Here is a 14,814-nt window from a genome sequence, read left to right as displayed (position 1 = left end):
TTTTTTGCTGCCCTTTTTTTTTTTTTTAATAAAAATTAAAAAAAAAAAAAAAATAATCAGTCTTCTTCCCTCTTCTTTTGATGCCTGGACAGCATGGGAGAATCTCACTGTAACATGAAAGCTCCTGCCTCTTCAAAAGGAAATCTGTTTTTGAGGGGCTGGAGAAAGAGAATCGACTCTCAAGCAACAGTGTTCCTACACTACAGTACACTGCAGTCTTGATCTTATAGACAGTACAAGGTTGTATCATGTAAACCCCGTAACAAGTCAGGAGCAAACTGGTAACCATCTGAAGCTCCATCACATCATCGTGTTAATACTTTGCAGTGCAGGTGAGTCCAGGACATGGCAAGCTTCTAAGAGCATATCTGCACTGCTAAAGAGAAATGCTATTAACTCTGGTTGACCAATTGAGGGGTTTGTTTCCTCTTCTCCCCCTAAGCTCAGATTAGTTGGGTTGCTAGCAAACAAAGTAATCTGACTTTAATTCTGGTCAATGTTTTGAGTTAACTTTCAGGGCACACTGGGGCTGGAATCAACTTGCCATTCAGAACCAAGACCTGGGTTACTTTGTCTTCATTGCTAAAATACCATGATCTGGCTAAAATTAGTTGTGCAGAATTACTCTCACCCTTTTCACCAAGTAATGATAATCCCCTGCTCCCAAAACTATGGCCAAGGCTAAAAAGGATGAATAAGAAAGAAGTCCGCATAACTCTTACTGGACAGGCTATATCACCAAACATGCAACTCATTCCAACAGCCTACAGGGAATTTCGAGTCCAACCTTTTGCCAGTTTGCGGGCTGCAGACAACGTATTGATTTTGCATAATGACAGTCAGTGATTGGTAAAGCCAGATCCCAATGGAGGATTTAAAAAAAAAAACAAAACACAACACCCTCTTGCCCTTAAAACCTAACATGATGTGGAATATCTGGCATTATAGAGGTCCCTGGATGTTCCCCAAGAAACCAAGCAAGAAGGTATTTCACAGCGGGTCTCTCTTGGGACACATTTTGCAACATCAGCCTTTAAGTTTCTGATTCATTGCAAACACATCATTTCCTCACCATCAACAAATACCCAAAGTGATTTATTAGAAAACCACCAGGACCTCAAGCCCACGTCCCCAGGCAACCCACCACATCAGGGTCTACCTGCGCTAGCAAGATGAAGCACATGAGACTCTGCTATGCTGTTTTTACCAGGAGAGCTCTGCCTGCTTGGGGGCAGGAGAACAGCATGCCTGTTCAGGGTGGCATGTTTGTCTGGCCGGGAATGGCATTAAACATCATCCTGAACCCCACTGACCCGTGCCCAGGCAGTCGCTTACCTCTGGGTGCGGACACAGTCTCTGCCAAAGGAGCGGATGCCGAGGGAGGAGGCACAGAGTTCACAGCCGCAGCATCTGGAGGGAATACTCTGTCCTGCTTCTTACACTTAAATTTCTTCAGGTAAGGAATTTCCCGAAACTCCTGTGGGATGGAAGTATAAGTAGGGTTTAAAAGACAACAAATACTACTATAATATTTAAAGATTATATTAAATATTTAAAGATGTTGGCATTTACTGCAGGTCTTGGAAAGGATTTCTGAGACATTCATACTAAGGCAGGCAAATACCCACTTTACTGACTTGGAAAACAAAGCTAGAAGAGGGTAAATGATGGGTTTCAAATCAAATCAGCAACATCTTTTTCAATTTAGTGTTACTGGAAAAAAATATGATTTAGTTATGCATTAGCTGCCTAGCCCTGGAGGGATGTAGCTGTGACAAGACTTCCCCATTGTCACAGCTGCTCAGCGCTGCAGTACGCTCTGCTATCCAGCATCCAACACTGACTGCTGCTTATACAATTTCCTTACAAGAAGTAACATCAGTTAAGAAGTGTGCTTCAGATCAAATTGGCAGTAAACACCCACCTTTGGGATTACCCAGTCCTTCCTCTTGGGAGTCTGCGTTTTAGCAACACACTTAGTCCAGGCAGTAATATCCCCTGAACAGTAATACGCGTCACTCTTGAACACAAACTGCCCCTTACACTCCTCGCAGGGAAGCAGAGCTCCAAATGCCATCCCATCTGCTACTCGGTCCAAAATCTAAAGCAATAAAGAATACAAAACAGGTCATGGCAGAAGGAGGCTGGAAGTCCATGCACTACATTACACCAGGCCACACACGAAAGGAACTGTCAGGCTGCTGGCACGCAGACGTAGATGTTTCCAGTGCTTGTCATACATACACTGCACATAAACCAAGACTCTTAACAGCACTGATTGATTTACAATGCCTTAAAGACATGACATGATGTGATCGGGGAAACTTCGTATCTGCTCACGCCGATGGCTCGCAGTCTCTCCTATCCGGATTTGGCATTCACGAGAGCATACTCACCACACAGCACCTGACCAGGCAGCCATGCCAGAATGGCCGAGGAGACGAGCTACTGCATCTGAGCACATGAGTAGGCAGGTGGGAATGTAGGCTCAGACAAGTCCCGGTTTTCCTGCCTCGAGAGTATTTCTTGACCATTTTGAGTCTAGACACTTCCCACATCCCAGCCCACACTCCTTACAAAGAGTCTTAATAAATACAAATACTTAAAGTGATGCGTGGCTCTGAAAGAGAGGAGACTTTCACAAGTTACACAGACTGAAAATTGACTGTTTTTAGAAAAGATACCAGGGAAGAATTTGTGCAATTTTTGCTTCTTTTTGCATAATTTAACAGTTGAGGGAGGCAATGTGAAGTGTCATAACTAACCCTCAAGCCATAACTCTTGAAGAGCCAGCAACAAAAAAAAACATGGACCAGCTTGGGCACAGCAGAATAAAGGCACATCACTGAGATTAAGGTGCTGAATTCAGTACCACACACCACCACACAGCCCTTCACAAGCACATGTAACAGCAGTATCACCCGAGTCCTGGGACAAAAGGACTGATTGGGCTTTGCACTGAATTTCCTTCTGAAATGTTATGTTAGGAACATGCTTCAGACTTGCAGACCTTGCAGCAATATTAGTTTGGGTCAGCTTCACCGATTCAAAGACCCAGCACACAAGCAAAGCAACTACAGACCAACTCACGGCATTCTCCCCTGAAGGAACGTCCTGCCTGTTGGCAATCAGCAGCTCTTTCAGGTCGTTAGTGGAGCAGACCTTCCTCAGCTCATCCTTGATGCCCCAGATCAGCTCTGTCTGCTCCTGTTGACAAAACTCGCAGCTTAGCTACTTGCAATCGATTGCTTTCTAAGAACACTCCTGAAACTGCAGTATGTGGACAAGGTTTTAGCAAGTCCATGATACCTTAAACGCAGACTGTGAGATGAAGAGCACCAAGAACCAGCAGCTTTACCAAAAAGGAGAGTCACACACTTTACCCAAAAACCTCGAACAGGTCTTTAAAGCCACATGCTTCATATTTCAGTAGGAATAGATAAGCACATTGTGGCTTCAGCAAATACTCTCTCTCCTCAAGATTACATGTGGAAGGACATCCCTATGAGATTCTGTATAAACCAAGGCTTCTCCATCATGTACGCATGAAGAAAGGCCACAGAGTAACCTTTACAGGACTATCCCACACAAGAAGGTACAAGCAAGGCTAACAAGACAGCGAGCTTTTGGGTAGAGTGGAATCCATGTTTCTATCACACTTCTACCCTTAGCAAGCTCTCAACAGCCTTTGCAAATATCACCGAACCAGTCGACACTTGGAATGTGGCTGTGTTTGAGCCTTGCTTTAAAACAAAAGTCAGTTATGCTGATTTGGACTGTTCTTCTTTTAAGCCAGCTAAGCATAAGAGGAATTTCTACCAGATCAGTCACCTGCAGCAGTGCAGAGGAGCCTGCACGTTCTTTTGGGCCTTTCTACAAAAGGCAAAAGGGCTGGACAGCAAAGCAGCATCCTAAAATATCTCAGATAGTTTGCTACAGTCAAAAATGCAGTCCACCCTGGAATAACTGGTTGACTGTGTTAAATGGTTTAATTTTCAGTGTTAATGATCATGCCTGATGAAATGGTCTTAAAAAAAAAAAGTAGTGAACCCAAAGTTAGCCCTGGTCCACAAATTGTCTTGATCTGTCCTAAACGTCTGCATTGCAGCAGTAAAACCTTGATATTGCCTCAGCTAAGTTTTGTTGAAAATTAACGTATTGCCACACAATAAAAAAGAAAACTTTTGTTCAAAGGCAGACACACCATTTTTCTACAGCTCCATTAAGACTTCAATCGCAGCAAAAGCAGCTTGCTAGTTTTTTTTCTTAGAAAGTACCTACACCAAACTTTCAATAAACAGAAAATTCCTGATGCTCTATTGGGAATTCTTCCCATGATATTCTAGTAAGTGAAAGGTAGGAAGCTGTGATCTATCACACTTTGTACCCAAGAACTGAACACAGCTTCCCAGAGGGTGAAAAGATATGATTTCTCATTAATCTAGTTCCGCACTTTACCTCTGTTTATTTTTTTACAATGAGCTATTTATTGCTTTCCAAGCTCTTCTGCAACAGTGCTCAGGCTCAGAGCTTCATCCACCACAACCAGATGACACAGGAAGGACCACAGAACCAGCCTCCCTGAGAGAGAAGGCATTGAACCTAATCTATTTAAATCCAATAAGCACACGTCCTAGAGAACTTCCTTCCTGTCTTTCAGGAGAAAGCAGCAGGGTGAACTGCCTTCAGCAAAGCCTTAGTGACAGGGCATCTCCTGCGCCAGGACACGAGGACTGGCATTGCTGCAACTCTGCTTGTCTGGGCACGAGGTACAGCCCCTCTCTAGGTGTCATAGCTCTTCAGTTCATGCCTGACACCGCTCTCTAACAAAGTGGGTTTTAGGATGTGATCAGCTAAAACTCACCTTCAGCTGTTTTTCCTGCTTTGATTCTTTCTCTTTTTCTTTTTTCTGTTTCTTTTTTGCAGTCACATTTCCATCTACCTCTTCTCCTTTTCTCTTTCTAATAGAGAAAAACAAAACAAAACACACACACACATGAAAGGAAGTTATTTAAATGCCTGTTCAGCAGCTACCAGAGCTCAGTTTACTGACTGCCGATATCTGCAGAGGCTTGAATATCCTGTTTTGGCCCGTAAACCCATTTTTCAAATTCCTCAGCGCTAGACTGTAGATGTGTACTTGGCTCTGCAACGTGAGCAATCTCAATCAGGTCAGGTACACTTAGAGCTTTTCCACAGGGTAACTGTATGGTCTGGCAAAAGAGCACATGAAATACTGTGACATTTTCAGGCATATTCATCTACACCCAATTAGTTACACCAAAGGCATACCTAGGAATCACTGAATATAAGCACACCTCTCCAAAGCTGAAGAGGTGTAGCAATGCAGGTTAAAAGTCTACAGTGTCTTTCAGCTGAATCAACAGCTTGATTTTTCAGCTTAGACAGTCCATATTGAAATAAAGGACAGCAAGCACAGTAACTTTAATAAGCTAACACGCTGGGAAACTAGGTATTTCCCAGCTAGTTTCTCTTCAGACTGGAATTAAGTCAGGTCTCTCAAATCAGACAGGAGGAAGTTTCTACTTGCAAAGTGCTCCCAGGCTGACAATGGTTTCGTGATGTACTACTGTGGAGTCGTGCGTGAGGAAATTTATTGTTATTAGCCTTAGAGCTGTGCAGGGAGAAGTTAGAGAAAAACTGCTCGAGAAAGACTGGAAAGAAGAGGAAGCCAAGTGAAAACCGTGAGAATTTCGGCAGACTTCAGAACGACAAGAGATCTCAGAGGAAGATTATTTATGTTTCCAGTCATGTCATCCCCTTGGTCTGCCTGGCTTCAAAATAAATCAATACCAATAAATCAAATCAGGTGCTCTCCTCATGACGAAATAAAGGGAAATTTTGCCCCACTTGAGGCAAGATGGGCCTGCAACTTGAGGCAGAGCATGAACACAGCTTGGATCTCGCACTTCATTTTGACACAGCTGCTATCGTTTTGAAACATCAGCCAGGTTTCTTTTTAAGAAAGCATCTGTCTTAACTTAATAAGCTGTGGCTGACGGTTGAGCCGTAAAGTTGACATTCTCAATTGCTCTCCTACTTACAGTTTTAAACACTTCAATTTCTAGTATTTTGCTACTGTTAAGACTAAAACTGTATGACAGTTTACTAGCTATAAAGCTGCAGGAAGATGTCAAAAGGTACTCTTCTCCCAAAGACTCATGCATGAGAGACCTGTAAGTTCTAATAACTGTCCTGGCCCTAGAACTGGGCCAAGTTCTCATTTTATTTGCTGTGGCCACCACTAGCCCGTCATTAGCACCTCTGACCAAGCCAGGACTTGGAGCAATTTCCAAGTCGTCAAGGGGCTGGATTTGCAGAAGAGCTCATCTTTCAGCTGTCCCCCTGCAAAGTCCCATCAGCGGAGCGGGGGCTATGCTGCAAGGCGCACTGCCGCAGGGGGAACACCAGCCGCACTGCGCTACCACCAATTGCCTGCATTTCTTGAGAAGAACTCCATATTGTGCTCTAAATCAGGCAAGCAGGGACCAGCGTGGCAGGACTGAATACAGCACACACACAGCTGTGCCTTCAGAAGTCCACAAGCCAAGCAAGTCCTCTCTCCTCCCCGGCTGCAGCCCCTGCAAGGGGCAAGACCAGAGCATCCAGTGAGCCCTGCCTTGAGGATGATGACTTCTGTAAGTTTTCACAGAGTCAGAGTACACAACACAATCTGGGAAAAACATATTAGCTTAAGTGCTAAGCGTTCTCTCTGCTGCACCTTCCCAAGCCAGAGGGCTTAATAATGTAAGTACTTCGGATGGGTGCCCAAACGCTGTGCCTCTCCCTCGGCAGGCCCCCAGTCAGGCTGCCTCCAGCAAGCCAGAACCCACTCCTATGCCGTAACTTGTCTCCCAGTCTCCAAAAGAAGGAAAGCCAGCACAGCAACTGCCGGAAGGCGATCACTCTACTGAGAGGCCCTGTGACCCAGGGAAAGCATCTAAATTCCAGCAGGGACTCACACTTTTGGCAGCTTCTCCTCAGAGTCAAGGGTGCTGCCCTCCCGGACAGAGTGATTACTGTACCTGTTCCAGCCACTCGAACAAACTGCAGAGCAGGAGGGATCATCCCAATTGCAGAGAGGCACAAAGCTGTCCGTTACCACCCTCTCTTTTGTCCCTGGCTATGCCCAAGGCTTAAAGCAAACACTAATCATCATTCTATACAGCCCAGAGAATGTAATGGCAAAGTCAAATTCATCTCGCATCTTCCCAAACCAGCAAATTTTAGAACAATTGACAAAATACACACTCACTGACACACACATTAATTATCTCTTACATCCTTGGGACCAAACACTGCGTCTTGCTAAGAGCAGCTGGGTGCTACTGTGTACACCCTCTCTCCCGCTGGGGAAGGGACAGTCTTCCCACATTCCACAGGTACGGCCCAACAGCTTGCTCAGAAGGAGTGGTACTCACCAGCCAACGCAAACCACTTCTCACCTTCATGGAGAATACACAACTTCAAGGTTTATTCCAACCTTCAAGAAGATGAAGGGGGAGGTGAACTGTCCTGCTCTAGCCTGGCCCTTCCTTACCATCTACTTTCTATTTTTCATGTTCCCCTCCCTACAATGAAAATGAAAGGCAGAAAGGACAGTCATGGCAACCCTGGATAAAGCAAGCAGCCTATGCAGGGAGGAACAAGAACTCCCCTTTTCTCCTCCTCCCAGTAAAGCACTGCCAGATTCTTGCTGACCCGAGTACTTACCCTCTGCATCAGGCAACCTCTGCAGTTAATCTGGTGCTGCATGACATCTCCAGAATGACACTTTGCTCCTGTCCTGGGCAGCAATTCTACCCAAACAAGCGAGGCAGAAAATACAGGAAAGTATTACAGCTCAGAGCAGGAGGGCGAAACACATGCTACTGAAGAAGCACAGTCAAAGGGAGCTCTCAAGCTGCCACTGCATTTCCTACATCTTTTCCACGGAGAAGCTGCTGGCAAGGACACAAGATCCTCCTTCCCCAGGCCTGCAAAGTGCTGGCCCTCAGGCACGGACAGCCCGTAGCCCAGGGGAGGGTCGGCATGTCTCACCCAGAACTGGCCAAGGAAGGAAGCCAGGATCCTTGGAGGAAACCTTCCCATTTTTGCCCTTCAGAGGGCAGGGATTTTCCAACCTGTTCTTGGTAGCCCTGCTCGGCACCTCACTTCTCTCTTCTGCAATAGGTACATCACACTGCCATCCCTACAGAAAGGGCTGACAGGGCAGTCCCAAAGCCTGAGCTTCTCCTCGGAGTATGGGCGAGACATGCAGAAGCAGCACATGAATTTGGATGTGTCACATCTGAATTGCAGAGACATTCGAGTCAAGATATAATTTGGAGGCAGCACAATTAGAAATATCTTTAAAGATCATTTTGAGAATCTCACCTACAGCAGATGCTGTAATATCATTTCTGCGAGATGCTGTAATTTCTGTCGTTAATTTCTGTTATCTGATTGAACGCACAAGATGAATTATTGGAGGTAACTGCATCTCATTCAAGCTTCTGGGATGTTTTTCTTTTGGCTTCTCTGGAATTTCTGTGCTTTGTTAGCAGAAAATCACCAGGTAGGAAGCACACCACACCTCTCCACTCATTCTGTTTATTTACACTCACTCATTCGGTTTGACAGACAACTATTTTTCCGATTGACCCTTAACACCCTTGGCTCAAGCACACAGCCCAAACCGCAGAAGAAAGGTACTGGAGCGTAAGAGCCAGCCAGCACCTTCACAGCTGAGGGGTTTGTTCATGCAGTGCTTAGAAAGCAGGAAAGATGAGACATCCTGCTGCTTTTCTGGCATGAGGTCCTGGTTCACATTACACTACATCACCAGTCTACGCTTTTTTCCACTGCAATTCTAGGCTTTTATTTACACAGTGACTTGGCAAACTACTCTGTGGCCTATCTTTACAAAGCCTTCATATTTTGCATAGCATCCCAGAAGTGGCCCAGAACAGCAGAGTCAGGGCAGACAAGAGAAACACTTACACAGTCAAATCTCTAGAGCTTTGCTGAAGACGTGGGAGAAAACTACAAATAACCCTATTAAACTCACACACTGTTCTAGGACAAAGCGGAACACATATCTCAGCACAAAAAGCAAAAGACTACTTGAAAAGCTGCAAGTGCATTAAAACACTGTACTTACATCCTGCAGCACACACAGGGTGAAATGTTTGCGTGACGAGATGGCAGGCTGCTGGGCCGATGCAGACAGCTCATCCCAGCCTCCAGTGGTTTAGCCAAGTGAGGGGAACAGCCCAGAACCTCAGGGGTCTCTGGCAGGAGCACCTGCTCCTGCCGCACTGCAGGACCCTCCCCACAGCACCCGCACCACAGCTGAACACTGCTGGAGCAACCGCTTGCCAACCAAGAATAAAGCGTGGAAGTCGCAGCCTCTTAACAACACACAGATCAGTTTGTGCACACTCCGCTCTGATACCTATGGCCGAGGATGACATTTACATACACACAAGGCTCTGAACAGTACGCCGTGCCCACCAGTCACCTATCTGGAGGACCAGTACTGACAAAAACTGCACACCTTTGACGTGGCTACGGCTTCTCAGAACCTGACTTCAGTCTCACTGCACAGTTCCATGATGAATCCTTGCAAAAGTAAAGCTGAATTCAGTCTACAAGGTACTCAGAGAAGCTCAATGTTTTACAACAACAACATCTTTCCTATTTGTAGGACCCAGAAACACCTTATGTTCCTTCCTCCACAGGGACAATGCAACACTGGCTTGTGTCATGAAGCATGATTCCAGGCGAAATCACTTCAAAAACAAATAACAAAAGCCTTCATTAACAGAGAAAGATTGATCCAAGCTAGCAAGTCACCTGGAAGCGCTTCTCTGTCAGTACAAGTTCTGTCAAGACCCTCCACTAAAAATTTCAATGCAAGGCAACAAAATTTCAGACGCACCATAAAAGATCTAGCAAACAAAAGCATTCAAGTGTAAGCCCTAGGCGGCCAATAAACACCATTATCAGATTCAGTGCCTGTCACAAATCAGCAGCTCATAGATAAGAGATGTCAAATCAATTCTCTAACAAGTGGCTACAGCAGAGAAACCATCACTGATAACAGCATCACACAAGGAGGCGCAGTGCCCAGTATCCATTTGTATTAAACATGGATTAGTGCATGGTTGAAAGCCTCACATCAGTCCTTCAAGTCACAGCTGCTGGTCTCTGCATTTTCTCAAGGCGGTCGCAGTGGGCAAGTGGACTGCACACTCCCAGGGACCGGGAATTTGTCTGTTGTCATCTCCCTAAGGTCAGAGGAAGGACCAAATCCTCCTACAACCAATATTCTTTAACAGAGACAACACGTCACAAAATATTGATCACGGATGTATTTGAAGGCAAGCAACGGCTCCTCTAGGCAATGTAATTTCTCACATTGTCCACATACCCTTCACTCTTGGTAGCTGGGAGCTGCTTCTTCAGAGTTTCTTTATCTTCGGCTTTCAAGATGCTGAAGCCCAGGAGCTGGGTGGCCCCATATGCCGGGAGGAAGCCCAGCTCTGCTCGGCGGCTCACAAAGCAGTCCGGGTGGTACCAGTTATCTATCATTCCCAGCTGCGGCTTTTCAGGATGCACCATCTTCTTGGAAATCCGGATCTGGCCCTGAGGTAGATTAAAGCAACACAAGAGCAACTGTTAGTCCACTCTGGAAAGAGCAGGATGTTAACAAGTTACCAACATGATGCTTCCTAAACACCTGTAAACCAGCAAAAGTTCCTCTACCACAGCCTGCAACTTTTGTTCAACCCCTTTCACTACAGTTCCTCTACTTTCTTCACTACTCTTTCTAGGTTGAAAAAAAAAGAGCTTTTTAGATAGCTTTGTATTCAAAACCCACTCAAAATGGGTAATTCTATAGTCTTTACTCCAACTCCCAGTAAGCGTGAACAAGCAAAACTCACATGACCTAATCCCATACAGACAACTCTAAAAATTAACTTTATGGGACATAAAGTTACCACTCAAGCACCAGTGCCAATATGATCTCACCCCATCTTACTACAAATTACTTTTCAGATGCCCAAGAAGTAGATGTCTTAGGTGCTTTTAGACTGCAACATTTCATGCCCCAACAAGGAAACGTCTACAGAGCAGTCACCAATGTTTCTGCAGATACAAGCATACCAGCACTGGTGTTTGGCCCTTGCCAACTTTACCCAACTGTCAGGTCTATCCACATCTATCAGAGGCTCACAACTTCCTTTTGCCAACTGTCTTTAAAAGCAGAGCACCAAGACATGTTCAACTACAGGGCTGCATCGTTAATTAGCTGCATCGCTGGTTTTATCTGCTTTCATGGAGTTAGCATGGATACGCTGCACACAGACAGCTGGTCTGGCTGAGGTGGAAGAAGAGTCCAACACCTTTGCAGTGCTGCAACATGCAGGAAAAGCTGCAGTTAGTGGTGGCTCTCTTGCCACAGAAAAGCTGGTGAGCGGCGTTCCAGTCTGCTCCAAGACCCAAGTGAAAGGAAGCATCAGCAGGTTTGAAGCCCAGGCTACAACGCCTGAGGGATGCCTTTACTGTCAGCTGTCCAGGACGCAGCTGCTCCTCAGAAACAGAAACGCAGCTCTGCAAGTGCCTTCCATATGCAGGACAGACAGGAAGCAATTATAAAAGCCACTGTTTGAGTTGGAAATGGTGGGAGAAAAGACAAGAGATGGTCAGTGAAGAAAAGCTTTTTACCTTTTCTATTTTCTGTTCACAGCCTTTGCAAGTACTTCTGTTAGACTTGGCATATTCTGCAGCAAAGTCATTTAGGCTCTTCTCAGCCTTGCCACCTCCTTCCTGTTCCCCTCCTTTTCCTGGAGAACAAAGCAAATGCAGAGTTCAGCTTGAAAAGACATTCCCTTATTTTCTTATTCTCTGTCCCAGATTGTTAGCAGTCTGGATTAATAAACCTCTGTGTTCTAGCAACTGATCTGTCAAGAATTTGAATACAGAGCAGGATAAGTGTCCATGCTCAAAAGCACTTTCAAAATAGAAAGAGTTCTTTAAACAGCCAAGTAGCAATTGTACAGCATTGCTTATTTAATGATTTTAGAAGACTTTCAAAGGTGCACAGAGCCGACCCTTTTCACTTCTTTCCCGAAAGTAACGTAAAATGAGATCTTCCTGAAGAACTGACTGTAACAGGAGTCACAAATAGCTCTGCTTCAAAGCAGAACTCCTCTTCCCAACTACCAGTTTCCTTTTATTTTTTTGTATTACTACATTTCAAAAGGCAGACATCAATTTAAAACTGCCCAGCATCCTTGGTTTGCACAGAGTTGTGGTGAGATTAGTCCGTTCTGTACTTAGACCCTTCTCACTTGCTCCCCTGACTCACTAGTTCATGGTGTAACGACTTCAAAGAGCCACCATAACCATATGCTGCAGTGAAGATACCATTAAAACAACATACAACAACAGCATTTGTTAATATTAAAAACCTGAAAACAAAACACACCAATCATGATAACAAGAAATATTTAGCTTTTTTCCTCCTTGATTTAACATGCTGGATCCTACTGCCAGCATCCTAGCCCTGGACTGCTGAGATGCCACAACAATTCTTCCAACATCACTTGCTGAAAGGACACGGCAATCAGATAACCACAGTAACAGCTTAAGAAGAGGGAGCACAGTTCCAGCTGAATCTCCAAACACTAGGAAACCTCTGCTTACCTCCTCCAGGGCCTCCAGTTTCAATGGCTTTCTTGATTTTCTCCTGATCTTCCCACCGGAGCTCAGGGAAGCCATCAATGTCTGCGTGGGACACGATTCGAGCCCGCTTCCAGAAGCAGCTGTAGTGGTGCCAGTGAGGGACTTTGCCATCAAACATGGGTGACTAGGAATAAAGCACATTAGGCCAAGATGAAGCAACTCAGACAGAATCAAGGGGAAAAAAAACAAGATAAAAAGGACTATCTGGGTAAACAAGTGATTTCTTTTTCTAAATTAAGAGATGGATACTATTTAGGACAATGTCTAAGAACAAATTCTAATATGACAGACAAGCTCCTGGAGAGAGGTCCCAAAGAGGATAAACGTGGAAGTAGCATTTACCTCGCTTAACCAATTCATTGCCCTGCTGCTCAGCCCAGCTGTTTTACTCAAAACTAAAAGGTCATAGCCTCAGTGCGGCTATACCAACCCTCAGCAGACAAGGAGAAGTTTCTTCTCTACAAGAATCAGATCATCTGCAAGCATGACCAAAGCAAAATAGAGCTTGTGGAAAAAGTAACATGAGTAACAGTGCGTGGCTCATTTGCTACAGCCCTCTTTGAGACTGCTGTAGCCCAAGACGCCGCTGGCCTCGCTCTGCAGGACCTCCGAGTGTGACGCACAATCCCTTTGAGAGCCACTTCTCAAGCAAACTGTCCGTGCCCTGGAGATCTCGGTGCCAGGCACAAGTCAGGAGGAGCAGCTCCAAGGACTGTGGCCTGAAGAAATTCCTGAGGGGGCTGTAGGAGGCAGAGGCAAAATTTAAGGGCAACACCAGAGCCCAACAAAGTCCAGCATCAGGACAGAAGTATCACCCAAGTCCTCCCCGAAGTGCAGCTCCAGAGTGCCCTGCCTTGCACCAGCCTCCTCGTGGAGGTGCTCCGCTTGCTTATGACTCAGACACATTAAGTACCAACCTGGCATCGTTCCGGTTACCCATCACACAAAATAACCGTATAGTGGTTTGGCTCCAAGTAATGCACACAAACAACTGCTCTACTAATAATACTCAGTGTTGTATAATTATTATTACTGATGATACAGAATTAACGACCTAGGAAAGCGTTCTACATATCACTCACCAACAGGAGAGATCTCCAAGCTGAAAACAACAGCGGAGAGTTTCGTGGATGAGCAGGAAGGAAAAGGAAAGGGCTTGGAAGATCAGAGCATGGGGCTAGGAGAGCTGGGAGCCCCAATTACAACTAACCATCAACCAAAACTGTAAGAGCACATGTGTATTTCCAGCTGGACTCTTCCCACAAGCCAAGATTTGGATTACCTGGTTACCCTCATAGCAGCCATCCTGGGGTTGCTCTCAATGTGTCTGGAAGTCACATACAGCTTTGGCACTGAAAATTGGTCACCCCTGAGCTCTGGGCTCGTGTTTGGAGTTTTCCGGAGGACTCCTCATGGCTCTGTCCCCAACACAAAGGTTTTGGTGGCACAAGGGACTGGGGTGCATGGAAGGGGGCAGAGCTGGCTCAGTCTTTAAGACAACCATGCAAGCAGTGAGTAGACCTCCTCCACTACATGGAGTTGTGCATCTGCAGCACAACTTCTCTCTGTGTGGGAAATGAAACCTCCAGGCAAGCTAGACCTTGTTTACACAACTTCTCTCAGCTCACCTATCTCTAGACCATAGTTTCCTAAACAAACGATTGAAAAAGGAGAGACCGATTTGCTTTCACATTGCACATGCAGATAACAGAAACTGCTCAGTTCCAGCTGGAAGCAAAAGTCAAAGCCGTGCTGGTCCTGCAGAGCCTGGGTGCCTGCCCTGTGCCAAACACGGAGCATCCCACTGTCATTCAGAGCTCTTCACTTGAAGAACCCAAACAAAGGGGCAGTTACAGTAGAAACTAAGGACTTGGTCTGGGCCTCCCTTCAATTTCTTCTGCACACTTTGCAAAAGAGCTGGGTGCACTGACGGTGGAGCAGAGGCTGCTCTGCAGGGGATTTCCCCAAGAGGAAACAAGGGGCCCTGGTGAAATTCGGGGCCTTGGGGGGTGGTGGGAGGGGGGGAACGCTCAGCAGCAGGGTGTGAAAAGTGCTCTGCTG

At 45.7% G+C, this 14,814-nt stretch overlaps 1 protein-coding gene across 1 annotated transcript in view; it reads right to left on the bottom strand.

The window, feature by feature from the left end:
- Nucleotides 1-12,915, bottom strand: part of PARP1 (poly (ADP-ribose) polymerase 1) — a gene marked incomplete at its 3' end in the record, with an annotated part of 25,761 nt that extends 12,846 nt beyond the window's left edge. Inside the window, exons 1-7 of the mRNA XM_009710360.1 lie at nucleotides 12,715-12,915; nucleotides 11,734-11,852; nucleotides 10,436-10,650; nucleotides 4,865-4,961; nucleotides 3,091-3,207; nucleotides 1,925-2,101; nucleotides 1,336-1,477 (exon numbers count right to left, since the gene is read on the bottom strand). Coding sequence (XP_009708662.1) covers nucleotides 1,336-1,477; nucleotides 1,925-2,101; nucleotides 3,091-3,207; nucleotides 4,865-4,961; nucleotides 10,436-10,650; nucleotides 11,734-11,852; nucleotides 12,715-12,871 — 1,024 coding nt within the window. The remainder of the gene's footprint in view (nucleotides 1-1,335; nucleotides 1,478-1,924; nucleotides 2,102-3,090; nucleotides 3,208-4,864; nucleotides 4,962-10,435; nucleotides 10,651-11,733; nucleotides 11,853-12,714) is intronic.
- Nucleotides 12,916-14,814: the final 1,899 nt, after the last annotated feature.

This window comes from Cariama cristata, unplaced genomic scaffold (genome assembly GCF_000690535.1).
Source record: "Cariama cristata isolate BGI_N322 unplaced genomic scaffold, ASM69053v1 scaffold17151, whole genome shotgun sequence".
Lineage (NCBI taxonomy): Eukaryota > Metazoa > Chordata > Aves > Cariamiformes > Cariamidae > Cariama > Cariama cristata.
The sequence above is the reverse complement of the archived record's forward strand: the minus strand, read 5'-3'. Positions and strand labels throughout refer to the sequence as shown.